General features: G+C 34.8%; 1 protein-coding gene across 1 annotated transcript in view; it reads left to right on the plus strand.

Moving 5' to 3' along the window:
* LOC140751841 (endothelin-converting enzyme 1) overlaps positions 1 to 16,555 on the plus strand; it is a 47,191-nt gene that overhangs the window by 23,331 nt on the left and 7,305 nt on the right. The window contains exons 3-8 of the mRNA XM_073085917.1: positions 7,734 to 7,876; positions 12,914 to 13,159; positions 13,678 to 13,880; positions 14,881 to 15,057; positions 15,421 to 15,528; positions 15,876 to 16,020. Of these exons, the coding sequence (XP_072942018.1) occupies positions 7,734 to 7,876; positions 12,914 to 13,159; positions 13,678 to 13,880; positions 14,881 to 15,057; positions 15,421 to 15,528; positions 15,876 to 16,020 (1,022 nt within the window). The remainder of the gene's footprint in view (positions 1 to 7,733; positions 7,877 to 12,913; positions 13,160 to 13,677; positions 13,881 to 14,880; positions 15,058 to 15,420; positions 15,529 to 15,875; positions 16,021 to 16,555) is intronic.

Here is a 16,555-nt window from a genome sequence, read left to right on the forward strand (position 1 = left end):
CTTACTCAAGACATAAAAGCTAGAAAGATGCTTTTATCCTTGAGCAAGTATGATGCACCTCACTACGTGTTCATTGTAGCATCATTCTGTTTAGTATTAATCTTCCACACAGCTCACCAATCACTAAACTAACTGCCTATCAATAAGTAAAATAACTTATACGCATACAAACAAAAGAATTAGTTGTTAAAGAAAAGCCTATCGGAAATCCCCGCAAGGTCCTCTAGACGCATCACAAAGAAAGCCGTTGATTCACTATCAACAATAAAACATTAATAATTCACGTATCAGTCATCGTACGGAAAATTGATAATTATTGTAAGAAGATATACGATGAGCTCAAGGCATTGCATTACATGCAAATTATTTGCGGCATAATTTTTATTTATGAATGCAACAATATTCATTGTGTATGCATTCTCTCTTAAACGTTCTGAGTGGACAATTTGTCATGAATACGATTTATCGATAAACAAATTTTAAATCATTTTAAACGAATCGAAGTGGAACTTCCGACACGATATAAATTGTTGAGCATATTATTTATAACCCACTAAGTTATAAAATCCTAAAGCGTATGTGACCCAGATCTAGTGGATTCTATGGGTTTCGAGGGCGAATTTGATTCCGTAACTTTGATTTCTCACGCAAAGTTGTGATTTTATTTGTAACTGATAAAAAAAATAGGTAACACATGAAGCACAGTCTAATATTAATTATCGAATAGGTAAATATTTTAATTAGTAGTGCGATAAATTTTAAACTATATTTCTATATTTAGAATTTTCCGTTTTTATGATGCTACTGAGTGTAGGTATTGCCAATACCACTACACTTCGTCAGTCATTCGCTACCGACGGCTATAAAATCGGTGAAGGATTCTTGAAGTCGGAGACTCTAGGCGTGTAAGGTTAAGGATACGACATTCTAGACGAGAGCGATAATACCTATGCCTACTCGTATTGCGGAACCATTGGGATATCGTGATAAGACATACGCGCATATCTGCACCGTAAACGATTGTTTCTTACAAGGAAGTCCAGTCCTAACGATGCCCGGATCGTTATCGATACTGCACGTCATTCTGGATAGCAGTATTGCATGGTAGGTACGATGAGTAATGTTCCATGTTTGGAGAGCTCTCCATAAACTCTTTATGTAAGAGATAGATATTTTAACATTGGTTGTATTGGATATTTGCAACGTGTACTTTTCCATGACGTCAATCATGTTGAATTACATCTTACTTATGAAAGGAAATAATACTTAAGGAGAGGGTTTTTCCACTAATGAGGATGGTCTGTACTTCTGGGGCATATCCCAATAGAGGCATACGAAGTTAATGTAAACCGAAAAATACACGATCCTTATAATTATGCACCTATTGCTTTTAGGACCTTAAATATAACAATTGTTTTGCGCCTTTTTATAGCGTATATTTTTCTATTACAACAATAAGTGTGTATGAAAATCACGTAAGTATCTAAAAATGTTCCACACTTTTGCTAAAAAAATACGAAAGCTATATTGAGCACTATGTTACATAATAATATGAACGGTAACGAAGCATGTAATGCGAAAGTTCAGAACCAGAACAAACGCTAATTAACAGGGAAAGTGACGTCCTTATTGGGGGGCGATTACATTGCTCCATAAAGCGGAGACGTGAGCTAATACGGCCAAGTGACGAGTGAACCGCGAGTTGACCTTTACACGTTAAATATTGGATTTTTATGGAAGTGCGTGATTACGGGGCCTGGCATTACAAATTATAACTATACATAATATATAATTTATACAGAGCTTGCTTGCTGGAACTGTACTTTTTGTATTTTTCTTATTTCGAATATCAAGTGAACGTTAAAGAATTAAATATCTAAATCAATTTTCATAAAAACACAGCTATTTTGGAATAGAAAAATATTTTATTTGTTTGTAATGAATTTTGTAATAAGTATTACTAATTAATTTTGTAGTAAGTTCTATTATAAGAACTCGTTGTTGTAGTTGTGTTTGAAACTTGGAAGGCTTTTTTCTGCGATTTTATTAATAAAGGATTTATTTTTAATGAAAATATTGTATTGTCGAAGATGCAAGAAAAGTAAAAATTGCTATTTTCCTCAACTAAATGTTGCAATTAAATTGAACAACTTTAAAAAAATAACATCAAAGTCTTGTTGATTTTGTTAACATTTTATTCATTTTAAGCAGTGAATATTTTAAGAAAGTAATGAAACGGAAAGAAAATTCAATATCTGATGTACAAAATCAATTAACCAATATAAATTGAACATACGCCTATAACTTGTACCACGTGCAGTGGAAAGCCGCGGACGTGCGCCGCGTTAATTGCGTTCGACCGATTTCCGCTGCGGCAATGAACCTGCGAGGATCTTCTCGATCAATGTCGTATTGTTGTGTCGTTTTTTTATACTTTAGGCGAAAAATATGAGTGATAATTTAATATGCTTGTAATCTGCATACCGTCACACGAGAACGAGAGGATTAGTTTAGCGACCTTTTGTTTTTTAAAATTGTATTGTAATTATTTAAAATACAAATTACCGACATATAATTTTTGTAGACGTATTTCTGATTCGTTCTAAAAGGGACTGAAGAACCGAGGAACTTTAGGTCGATTAAAGTAACAATAACTGGAAATAACTTAGCAGGAACTAAATCAGGAGGACCATATAAAATGCTGTCAAAACTTATTAACCACTGCTCCATCATAATTAATGTAAAAACGTCTTTGAGTATACCAAAATTAAATATCTCGAATTCAAATGACAATTTCACCAAAGTCTAAGCTCAATAAAAATCATATTATGCCCAGCAGTTTTGTTTACAAGTCAACGCACCCGCATTCCATCCCGCTGCCATCTTCTTTGCATACAAAGCTTTGCAAAAAATAGTGTATCGCTGAAATCTTTGGAGTTATCGCTTAACATCTTATGCTAATCCGTTTAATCATATGCTACCTAAATCAATGTCAGATGTTGTGGGCGATACATTCTCGCTCGTCCAGAAATGCTTGCATAATTATTTTAATGAAAAATGCGAGCTTCGATAATGAAAACTTTATGGTTCAACAACCAGGACCGGTTCAGCAAAACTTGTTATGTATGAAGGGAATGGGCGATTTTGGCAACGGCCAATAACCTCAAGCATCTTCCTGTAGAATTACATATATTATTTTAGTATAGCAATATTGTAACTTTTAAGAGATTGTTTGTTTATTTGAATGCGCTAATTTCCAGAAATATCAGAAGAATTTAAATAAATATTTTTGTTTGGTAAATTTGTAGGTTAACCAGTAATTTGGAACAATAGATATAAGTAGCTTGATCTCTCTGTAATAAACTCTGTACAACAGATATTTCAAGCTAATATATAAACGGGAGGTTAATGTAAATGAATTTTGGGATTATAATATTGGGATTGTGCGGAGCCCTTGGGAGTAACGATAGTGGAAGATTGGGGAAAGCTACATTCGATTGGGGAAGGATTGGGGAAAGAGAAATTTTATATATATGGGCGAAACCGTATCTCTATCTAGTATAGTTATATGACATCATTGCATACTGCATCTCTAAAGTGGTAAGTTTGGGGCTTTTGTTGTTGCGCACTTGGTTCGGGGAACGATTGCGATCTAACCTTGTCGAATGTGTCATAGATTTGACGATAACCAACATGCATGTTAGATATTTTGCATAGATTCTATTTAAATTACATGTTTTTGCGCATATAACGCCAAATGATCTCTCTGCTAAAAGTTGAGCGCCTATTTATGGAACAGAGATTCATATAAATTATTCAGATTAATAAATTTATGTCTTCCTATATTTCTATTGTCGTAGCTGGATTGTAACAGATCTCCAAGTTAAGCAATGCCGGTCGTAGTATGGAGAAATAAATAAGAGTACCTTCTAGTGACTAAATATGCGCACTTTCATATTTCTACAAAATACGTTAAGCCGTTGATCTTGGTTGTAATAATTGAATGGTATGGTATTAGGGTACCATCGAGGTTTTTGGTCAAGGAATCGCTCAATTGTAAAAGTGACCAATGAATATCAAGCGATGAATCATGAAAATTATATTTTTGCGTACCTACATATCTACATACAAAGGTACATACATAATTTTCATGTGTTTGAAATCGGTTTTACAACATAAGGGCTTACTATAGAGTAGTATACTACTATAGAGTATAATAAAGCAGAATAGAAAGCGTTATGCACATTTATCAACAGCACATTCGATTATTCGTCTCGCCATTGTGGCTGCGTTATGCAAACTGTACTATTGTTGGACGAATCAAAGATGGTACCGAAATGGCTTTCTGTGTCAACCAATTGAACCAATACATCTATAGGTTGTATTGAGCTGAGTTTGTATTGACTATGCGTTTATATTCTAGTTTAAATAGTGTGATGGACGAGAAACCTAATTAGAAGACATATTCAGACCAGTCAGATCAGTCTTATCAAAAGTGAGACTTTCTATAAACTAGATTTTTTGCTCTATGTTACTAGATCATACATTGGGTTTTCATACAATATTTTGTTAATTGAATTTACTCTAAACTTGGTAAAACTACGTGCAACTAAATATTATATTGGCGTGTGATTATTAATTTAAAGAGCAAATAATTCGCAATCCATCTAATGGTATGGCAAGAAATAGTTCATGCATCCATCCATATATCACTTCCATATTTTTTGCAGTTCTTTTACTCTATTGAACGTATCAATGGAAAATAACAAACACTACCTAATTAGGCAAAAAGCAGTTGTGAATCACATTTTAACGATATTCTAGTCGCGTGTTAGCGCCGCGGGCAGAATGCAAAGCGGACAGAAAGCTCCACTCACCGTTAGTCCGAACTTCAGACCGATACGAATCTGTGCCAAAAGTTGTTTTTGGAATCCTGCGGTTTTTCGTGTTCTCGCTCATTGAACCGATGAACTCATAAGTCCTAAATAATGGGTTTTCAAACAAGATAAATGAGGCAAAATGAAATTAATCATCGAATCATTATCTATTTTAATATTCGTGGGTTTTGAAAAATAAAGCAGGTAAATGAAACGAATGAATTATTTATTGCATTATAATGTTAATTTTTGCGTGCGGAGTTGTTATTAACGATAGTGGTTTAGATACCTACTTATTCGTATTATTGAGAAGAAAATACGACTAATACAATAACGACGAATCTTTTGTTGACATTAATAGGTGACTCAGCTTAACCGTGTCAAAAGCCAGAGAACTTCAAATTACTATCATCAGCACAAAAAAAAATGTTTATATAACCGTATCAGTTATTGGTGTAAACGGTAGACACAATCATCTGAAGGAACCTGACCATATTTGATGATAGATAACTAGGTATTTATTATTCCCGCTGACGCAAAACCGGAATCGTTTATGGGGTAATGTAGCTACGTCGCTAGTAGACATAATCTGAGCTAACAACCCATAGGAAAGTGAATTTACTTACAGACAATTGCTGCTTGCAAGTTATTCCGCCACGGGCGGCGCGGAAGTACGGGGATAGGAGACGCTACTTATGCTGTGAACTTAGAAAAAAAATATTATTTTGGTTTATTTTTATCAAAACGACTAAATGTCATGTTTCAAGTAATTTAAAAATTCTGTTGATAAATTTTAACGGTTGAGTTTGAAAGTTGTACTCTCGTAAATCTCTAGAAATATTAATACTGTATTTTATTGTGAGTGCTTATTGATTCATCCTTTAGAAGTCCTGCTGGACATACGCATAAAAGGACACTTACTGTAACACAACTCTTGTCTGTACCTGATAAAAACAGACGGAAGAAATACAGCTTTCTAGATAAAATCTGTTGCCCACCTCCTGGATTTATTCCTTAGTCAAATTCTGCGACGTTCACGGGAAGAAGGATTACGTCATCGAGGCCACATTGCAAATTGTCACATGTGGTTGAAAAATAAAATGTTTAATAACATAAATATTTACGTACATAGATAGATTTAATAGGTGAGATAAAACACGCAGAAGACTTTAAAAACACACGACTAGATATGTTAATTTCATTGAGTATAAAACATGTCTATTTGGAACGTGATGAAACTTTATAATCGCCTTTGTGTTTTACAAACACTAGAAGTAGTTTAAGTTGCAAATTGTTTTACTGGTTTTAAAGAGCCTTAAGGTACCGGGAATAAATATTATTATACATAAAAATCTCCTTCCGTATAATTATTGATGTACTTATGTAAAGTCGAAAACTAGACAATGGATCTCAAGTGAATAAATTTCAAGTATTAACAGATTCTTCCAAGTCGTATAAGTTTTTATAGTCGGTACTTTTTATTTCGAAGTTCCCACGGGCAATATCAGACTGAGCCGAGTTTGGCTAGTAATAAGATAAAATATCATCCAATTAGGACCTGCACCACAGTTTACATGGTCGGTACGTGACGAGAGAAACCTGGCACAAGGCATCGGTGCTTCGGTGCACGGTTTTTGCGCCGGAAACTGCTTATAGGATGAGTGACATGTTGTAATTGCTGACAATCATATGACAGGAAACGAAAATGCAGTATATTAAATTCGTGGGAGTCAGATGATAAGTGAAACAATAGTTATTGAAGACGCTGATTTATGGGTGCTTCTATTACTGGTAATATAATAGATGACTATAGAAGGTACCTTGAGGTATAGATAAGTTGATAGATTTTATAAATCCATCTATGTAGAAAAGAACTGTTGCTTCGCACATTATAAGGCAAAAAGTTCAACTATAGCAAACGAGAAGTATTAAAAATATTTAATCTTATGTACTTAGACAATATATTGATGACATACCTACAGAATACTAAATTTAAGTATGATTTTTATATATACTCCTAAGGTTATTCAAAAACGATACAAAAATAAAGTATTGGTGATTTCACTATTGACCTTTTGCAGTTCTAAAAGTAACTATTATTACAAAAACAGAATATTTTTATTAAATAAACAGGTTGTATTTCTTTGCTTTACTTATTTTTCTTCTTAACAACAAAAAATATGCAATTACTTGGCCGTTAACAAACAATAATTAAAACCCAATAAGAGAATACTTAGTGACCAATAATAAGCAAATAGAGTCTATAGTGACGATCAATTGAAAAATATTAAAAAAAAACTTATGATTACGGCCGAATTTTGACTACTTTGCAAAAGTAAACCGTTGAGTGCGTTTTTCTCTTTTGTTTGTCAACGAATGTTATTTATTTATTTGGGAGCTACGTTAATAATACGGGTTTATCGATAAAATAATCTACTTAAGGCAGTGATAGCCTAGTGGTTAAGAAACTCGGTCTCTCGATCGAGGGATCCGAGGTTCAAACCCAGGCACGCACCTCTGATTTTTCGAAATGATGTGCGTATTAGAAAATTAATTATCACTTGCTAAAACGGTAAAGGAAAACATCATGAGGAAACCTGTATACCTGAGAGATTTATAAAAAAAAATCTCAAAGGTATGTGAAGTCTACCAATACGCCATAGTCCACCGCGCTGGCCACATGCCAGCGCGGTGAACTATGGCCTAATCCTTCTCATTCTGAGAGGAGACCCGTGCCCAGCAGTGGGATAGTAATGGATTGAAGATGATGATGATGAATCTACTTATTCCTTTTTGCGTAACGGTCACATGTCGACCGCCCGATACGTTATGATTAAAAGTTATCATTTCTTGCAGGGAACGAACAGTCCGGTGCTCTTCGGTGCTGATCGGCGCGCTCGGCATCTCCCTGATAGCGCTGGCCGTGTACACCACCGTGCTGGTCCTCACCGAGCACACGGCGCTCAAGCCCTGTATCAGTGAGGAGTGTGTTGGAACTGGTAAGTTTACTACTGGGTACTTTGTCTTAAGCTGTACCCCGCGGTTTCATCCTCGTTCAAAAGTGTAATCTTATAATGGGAAGATTTCATGGTATTTAATTATTCCAAATCAAATTTAGCCTTGGATACTCCTTATGACACCAGGTAACTGCCAGTGAGAGTTGCTTTCCGATATGAGCCGGAATAAATAGACAGACATGTGCGTTTGCAAGTTCAATATCAAATGTCAAAAATATTTTTTACCTTCATACTCGTAACTTCTTATAAAGTTAATTGTACTTAATAAGTACCTACTAGACAATATTTGCAAATATTCTTTCATTTATATGTTAATCGCTAATAAATTACATAAATTATTAAAAATGCAGTAATACTTACATTTGCATTTGAAATTGTTGTAAATATTATAAAAACAAGTAAACATATGCAATTAGCAATCTGCATACCCATCAATCTTTCCCATAATTAAATAACATAGATATGTAAATAGGGCATTTAACCCGCCACTTATTAAATCAGAATTGCAACCCCGGATATCTTCATGCGATCCATCTTCCATCATTAGTATAATTGTATTTACATCAGTAATCGCTGGAAATATTTTATATATTTATGTGGAATGTAAAATCAACAGCTCTTCAAGCCGAAGTGCTGTGGACATAGCTGTAATTCTAAATCACCTAAGTCTGTTAAATGTAATCAAAGTGTATATGTTATAGGCAAACTCCGAAGCTCCGGCGCTCCTAGGTTGGACTGGTCAATCCTCAGGTCAGACTGAATGACTTAGTCAAAGCCCAAACAAATGTAAATTTTCGGCCTTTGACTAAACAATTTTCGTCAAACCTGGGAGAGACTAATTTGGTCAGGCAAACGTCAAAACACAATTTTATTAAATCGGGGTTTGACGAGTCAAACTCCGATATAGGTATGAAGTGTCTTATCTTCGTATATTTGGAAGCATTTTATCATTTAAGCAGCTTTCAAGTCTTAAGAACCGCTTAACTCTGCCAGTTCTGACACCTGATTGGTCAGCTTACGTGATTTTCACTTTTATATTTGAGATGCTTTGAGAGAATGCCGTGTGGCATTAGGCCCACCTTTTGTACGATGTGCAATAAAGTATAAAATAAATGCTTTGGAATATACGGAGGTTAGTTTGTAAGATTAGGTATAAAAAAATAACATTTTCAAAATTTTGATGTTTATTGTTTTAATAATTTAAAAATACCTAACCTAACCTAACCTAACCTAACCTAACCTCACTCATCTTCAATTTTACACAATTACACGCCCGCACGCCCAATGAACGAACTTGAAATGACAAAACAATCGGTCGGAACACCGCGAGAGACATTATGAACCTGTTTAAACATGTTCAGATCAACGTTTGACCGAGTTTTGCAGTCGCTTCTAGGATTGACTAGGCCAAAACCGAAACAGAATAATTTACTTTCGACGTATGACTGAAAAGTTAGGAGCTCCTGGGTTTGACTAAAAATACTTCAGGCAAAGGGCGAAATTGAAATGTATTTCGGGGATTGCCTGATGGCTTTGGCCAAACCTAGGATAAACCAGTCCTTCCGCGAAGAGACTGTGTATCGGACTTTGACTATAACATATATATAAATCAATAAAAAAGAAGATAACGTGGGAAATTGCACACTAATGACTGGGTACCTTGGTGGATTCCGTGAAGGAACAAAATCTTACAATATGATCTTAAATTATATTTACAATCGCATTTTTTCTAAGTTCGACGACACATACTACGATCCACAATAGACGAGATTTTGTACAGCTTTATTAATTATGATGGATCATATTAGTCTAGAGTTTCTTTGTCTTAAAAAAAACCCCTCCTTTTTACTTTTTTAATGTTTATATCTAAAAAAGACTGCGTCTATGCGCCATAGATTACTTATCTATGCTATGCGCATGCGGCAACTGTGTCCTCACACTACTTCCCAAGCAATCAATAAAACGTAACGTTTTACGTAAATTCTTGATATTGTAACAGATAATACCACTATAATTCCACCGTTATCTGCTATATCACTAAACACATCTACTGACTTATATAATGCAATTAATTATTTACGACACATAATTACATAAATAAAGACATTAATCAGTACTTTCACTAAGCTATATACACAAATCTACCGCCGTAAAAACTAATTGCCTTAGGAAAATCGGTTCTCAATCTCTCATAAAAGATTGTTAACAAGAGTAATTGCTTAATAAACTACATGGATTATAAGAAAATTTCCGTATACAAAGAAATGACATTACAGCTATTATTGTGTTTTACTACTGTTGACTGAAAATTACACATTATTATAAAAATACGGGAACAATGCAATGTTATTTATCGTTGAGATAGTCTGATGATAGAGAAGTCATAGAATCGCGACGCTGGGCAGCTTTCACAGATAAACGCTTTTGCTTCTCAAATTATGGTTATGTAAATTAAATTGCTTATTTTTTTATGATAACTATTTAGTTATTATAAAAAAAAATATATAGTCTAAATATAGTCTTAAACAAATAGTTAAAAGGATCGATATTTTTTGTTTGTAGCAGTAGGTACATAAAAAAATAATGCTACAGTACTTAAGATCCTAGTGTCAGTTACATTTGTTTTTTTATTAATTCCCTTATTGAAACACAAACAGTTATTTAAACTTAAATTCTTAATTGAATGTTGCGTAAATTTTGATATTACAATATTGCCAGGCGTTACTGATTGTAATTTAAAACTTCTCTCGTAATGAAAGTAATCAATTTTTTTACTACTGAAATAATAACATAAGTACTCGTAAATTAAATTTATATTATTTTACACATGTAAAAGTCAAGTAGGTACATAATATATATGACGATAAGGAATACCATTGAAATTAAAGTAGGTAGGCAATTAAATATTATCTACATAACGTAATTTTCACGTACGAACTTTTCATATACTTAATCGTAATAAAATATATTTTAATTATCAGTTAAACAAACAATATTATACACTTACTTAATTAACATTAATGTAAACATTGCTCATGTTAAACGATTATGTATATTTAATGGCTGCAGTGCGCATGTAGACTGTAGAACAAAAAGGGTGGCGCATTAGACCCTAACAGTGCTGCCACGTGGCGCGCATTTAATTTGTTATGAGATGGTATTGCGACTGTTCACATATAAGACGTAGTATAGTACAAATGAAGGCTGTCTGAGTGCCTTTGTTTCACTTCTAAAAGTACGCTTTGCTCAGAGGTTCGACACTAATTTTAAGTGAGGTTCGCAGATATCATGATTTCATCGAGAGACCAAATTAATTTATGTATAATATTGATGTTGGAAACGAGCATGTACTCCACCTGTGGTAGAACATTAATGTACAAAATTATTTCTATATTTAACTTATCTTTAAGTAAATCCATTGCTTCCACTACAACAATTCCTAATGGGTCAGCTGTATGTGTAAATTAATTTATTTGGCGTGCGTTATTTAGCCTAGTTATTTAAATAATGTGTCATACTGATAAGCATTATACAAATTAAATAAATAAATGAATATAGAAATCATAGGTGAAATGACAAATGAAATCACATAGATGATATTGAAAAATTTAGAATAACTTCTTATGGAGGGCCAATTATTATTATAGTAGTGAGGATATAAGACTTATTATTAAATACGTATTAAAAGTAGGTTATGTGACAAATAATATGATGCAACAACCACCAAGCATTGCTTGGCGGAGGAAAATTGGTTTACCATTACAGGCACTCAGATTATCTATCTATTATTTATATTTATTCCACGTGTCCCCATTATTAGGTGAACTGCGCCATTTTTGACGTTACACTTGCATATAATAATTATATTGTTTACAATTATATTATATGCGTAATACATCGGCATTCTGTTATTATAAAAAGGCGCACTTTAATTTTCAACACGTGGATTGTATAAATGTTATGTTAATGGTTCTTTAGCGATTATGTTTTTTGTTTTTAATCGTTATTAAATATGTAAACGAGTATGCAGTTGACCTGATGGCATGATAGTAATAACTAGTCACTGCCGATCAATAGCGTAGTTATTCAGCCGCGTTTTACTTTATAAATTATTTCGTACAAAAGAAGAGTAGGTACAGTACCTACTACGTATATAGGAGGCAAAAGGGTGCGGATCCTCCAAAACCTTAGTAGGTGTAGGGAAAATTTTGAACCTTTAGTTTTCTTTGACCTAATTGTATAAGAAATGGCAAATTGACTTGAAATTACCCCTGGAATTAAATTGGCTACTAAAATTAAATAGCCTTACAACCCTTACCCCTTTATCAAAGCCAGGTCTACGCTCATGATACCTTAACAATGCTGTTATACGGTTGAAATAGGTGCGACGGTGCCGCTACAACAGTCATCTAACACCTTCAATGTAGTTAATATCATACTTAATGTATCTAATTGAAATATTTGATAGAGATAAACAGTTTCATTAATTAGTGCTATTAGTAAAGTGGTATAAGGATTAACATAGCAGACGGAAGTTTGTATTGTTGTCGTAGCTATGAACCGTGTATTTCGTAGAAACGTAGGTATAAGAATTATCAAATTTAAATTCTAAGATACAAAGCCAGGAAGTTAGGTATTAAAGGGTTTTTGTAAACCACATCGGTTGTTTACAGTCTTATTATGTTAAACATAATTAGACTGTCATGTCAAGTTTAGGTACCTATCATTTAGGCTACGCTATTAGTTGTTTTTTTTTAATTACATGATTATCAACTGAGTTGTAGGATAGTGTACCATCATATAGATCATAATCATAGATTGATTGAATAGTGGGTCACATAATTTCCGTGAAATAAATGGTTTTGATTTAAATTTAAATACTTAAACTTGTCCCCTAATTTTTCCTATGATATTTGCGCTGACTGTAAATCTACGTCTGAGAGTTTGTGTACTTGTGTTTTTGTGTCCATGGCACATGCAACAGGGAATCATAAGCCTACATCTTTTTTTTATCCACAGCTTCAAGAATCCTCGCAGCACTGAACAAGGACGTAGACCCGTGCCAAGACTTCTACGAGTTCGCGTGTGGGGGTTGGATCAAGAAGAACCCAGTGCCAGAGTGGTCAACCTCTTGGGACCAGCTCGCGCAACTCCGCGAGCGGCTGGTGGCGGACCTGCGGGAACTGCTGGAGGCAAAAGATGAAGAGGATCTACCCAAAAGCGTACTGAAGGCGAAGGCGCTATATCGCACTTGTATCGATACTGGTTGGTTCAGTTACTGTGCTGTAATCTGATAACAGTTATAACTTTGTTACTTGAAGGATAATTGAGGAAATATTGAACAGGAAAAGCAGACGTTTAAGCAGAAATCATTATTATATCAATTGCAGGCATACTTAAAAAACTGCTGGACATAAAATTTCCTTAATTTATTCAACCACTAGTCTAGATGATGAGATCAGGTTTCTGATAAAGGTGCTCTATTTTTTTCAACCAGGAAAGACATATTTATTTAGATGGTGCGGCTAGATTTTCGTCACGAGTAATGTAGGTAATAAAATTATTATTCATAATATGTGATCACCGCCGTCCATAACAGCTGTCATGAACTATGTGCCAATTAAATAGAAATTATATCTAAATAGCTTGTAATGAGCCCCTACCCGTTTTAACAATTATAGACAGGTACAACACTACACTTTTATAAAAAGCAAAAAATATACCTGCTGGAAGTACAAACAGTTGAATTTGAGTACTGTGAAATTTCGTAATCTCTCCCGCAGAAAAACTAGAGCAAGGTGGCATAAAGCCGATTCAAAAACTACTGCAGAAGTTGGGTCTCCCGCCGCTGCCGCCTAACAACGCCAGCGCCAACTTCTCGTGGGAGGAGGTGGCGGGGCGCGGGCGGCGGCTCGTCGGCCTCAACGTGCTGGTCAGCGTGCAGGTCGCCGAGGACGTCCGGAACACCAGCAGGAACAGGATTGTTGTATGTGGATACTTTAACTAGACGTAGACTAGGCTCGACGTAGATTAGATGGTTTTGAGTTTCGTAGGATTTGTAGGAGATTGCACTGTACTTGCACATGTATTTCCCATACATTCCCAATCAGTTCTGATTCAGTCCGCTGGGAGCGCTGATTGGAAATGTATGGCCAAATAGGTAAACAAATACAAAAACAGTCATTTTTGTGAAAATTAAAATCTCATACTAAGGGTACTGATGCAGGTACTGATAAGGTACTCGTACATCAGCTACGTAGTTCTTGCACCGACTTTGAGATGCGTTACAATACAATATATTCAGTTCAATACATTATTTTACTTACGATTATTAGGGGGTTCATTACAGATGTTCATGAGCGGCAGTAGCCAGTACTCACTTAACATCATGTGGACTGCTTGCTTCTCTACTACTCCTATGTTATAAAAAAGTCATACCGTTACTACATGTGAATTGTGTTTTACATTATGTGAGATGGGTATCAAAAGTGGCCTAAACTGTTTGTGAATTGTACATTTCATAACAATGCATGACCTCGTGCGCGCTGGTGCATCTATATGATAATGAACACCGTCTTGTCACGATTCCGAATTTCATTCTGAAATATGAATTCATTAGTACTTACTAGGTACATCAAATCAAACTTTAAAACAACGTAAAAATCCATATGTTATACCAATGTAATATTTTTATAAATAATGCTTATATCTTTTAATATTCGTAACCTGTAAACTCCAACTAAAACGAGATGCGATACAATTCTTACGGTTCCAGCTTTTCAACGTTGATCTTCATTTAAGGCTTTTACTCTTTTTTACTTTTACACTACGATTTAAAGTCCATATTCTTCTATTCTACCTATTATCTGTATCCTGTCTTCTCCATTTAAAAAAATACTCTCTTGTACACTACGATTTCGAGTCCATACTATTGTTAACTTTTTGATTAAAAATTAAAACCCTTATTTTCTTCATCGTTTCTGTAGATCGAGCAAGTGACCCCGGGTTTCAGCGAGCGGTATCTACTGCAGCCGGAGCAGTTCGCGCACGAGCTGCAGCAGTACGAGCGCTACATCACCGACGTCATCTCCATAGCAGATAATGAGACTGACGCTGAACAGTTCGCGGCGGACATCATCAGCTTCAGCAAGAGCCTCGCTAAGGTACAAAGAACGTTTTACCGTAATTGGTGTAAGGACATAAATACGAAGTCGAAGAACGTTTTGCCCTTATTGATGTAAGAACATAAAAACGAAAAGACGTTAAGGAGTTATATAGTTTTCGACTGGAAGCTCTCTTTCGCATTCAAGTTTTTTCTTTATTAGTCTTCCTTACCGTACCTCCCCTTCAAATGAGCACACAGCAGCGTTACTGCTACTATTAGGCAAAAATAGGTGTGGTGCTGGTGCCGCCTGAGTCAAACCTTAGAACTTTCTACCACCTTTAAATATTTTTACTAAGTAATAGAATTTCTAATACTTATCTGCTTAATAATATGTTTTAATCAATACGATTTTAAATTTCAGATTATGACTCCAGTTGAAGTAAGAAGGAGCGGGACTCATTTATTCCATGAAGTCAGCGTGACCCAATTCGTACAGGGTTCGGCAGGAGGACCTGCGCTTTGGAAAGAGGTACAAATACATGATAAAAACAACCATCCAGTTTGGCTCATGAATCATAACCGGAGTTGGAAATATTTGGAAAAAGTTATTATTTCATCGAATTTTAATTATTGTTTTTGTAGTCGATTCCAAATTTGGATTTTTTTGTTTTGTCGCTTTCATCGTTCATTTTGATTTCAGCAGTTTTTCACAGATTTAAGTCTGTCGCTAAACTGTTAATATTTATTTAATTATTTACGTCCATTTTGTCTTATTAATTTTATTTGTGGTAATATTGTTATTACTATCTGTATTATTATTTATCTTGTATTTTTATTTATCCTGTTCATCTGAATCAATTTCATGGTCTTCCCTAGCACGACTGGGATAAATACATGAAGTTGACGTTCGCGGATACGAACGTGATGTTGCACCCGCACACCGACCGCATCATCGTGATGGACCTGCCCTACCTGCAGAAGCTGGCCGTCTTGCTCGCAGAGACCAAGCCCGTCATTATCGGTAACATGAACCATGAAAAAATATATACCATCATACATATTTGTAGCGGATTGTTGCGAAGTAGTTTTAATCTTAACTTAATAGTATGGATTACCGCAAAGTAACGCTTAATAAAATTAACTAGATACAATTAACAATATGAATATCCCCTTTCTCTTTTTATTTTGTTATCTACATCACGAAATCTCGTTCAGATTATAATGATGATGAGATTATTTTAAAAAGTAAACAGAAGTAGAAATGTTTGAATGGGCTGGGTTAGGTTAGGTTAGGTTAGGTTAGCTCGTAACTCTTGTCTCCGTCCTAACTCGTTAACTGTCTAATTACTCTCGATAAAGTAGATAAAACGTGAGGTAAACAGGTTAAACTACATATTTTTCAGTTTTCAAAGGCGTATGAAGTTTATTAACCTGTCATTGGCCAGCGTGGTAGATTTTGATTTAAAAACTCTTCTCCCTATAAAAATGTACAGTGATCTGCAGTGGATTAGTTATAGCTTGATAATAAATGAAGTTTTCGATTAGCCGTTGGCTGA

The sequence above is a fragment of the Epargyreus clarus genome, unplaced genomic scaffold (assembly GCF_041222505.1).
Source record: "Epargyreus clarus isolate Ecla_fem2 unplaced genomic scaffold, WU_Ecla_fem_2.2 ptg000023l, whole genome shotgun sequence".
Taxonomy (NCBI): domain Eukaryota; kingdom Metazoa; phylum Arthropoda; class Insecta; order Lepidoptera; family Hesperiidae; genus Epargyreus; species Epargyreus clarus.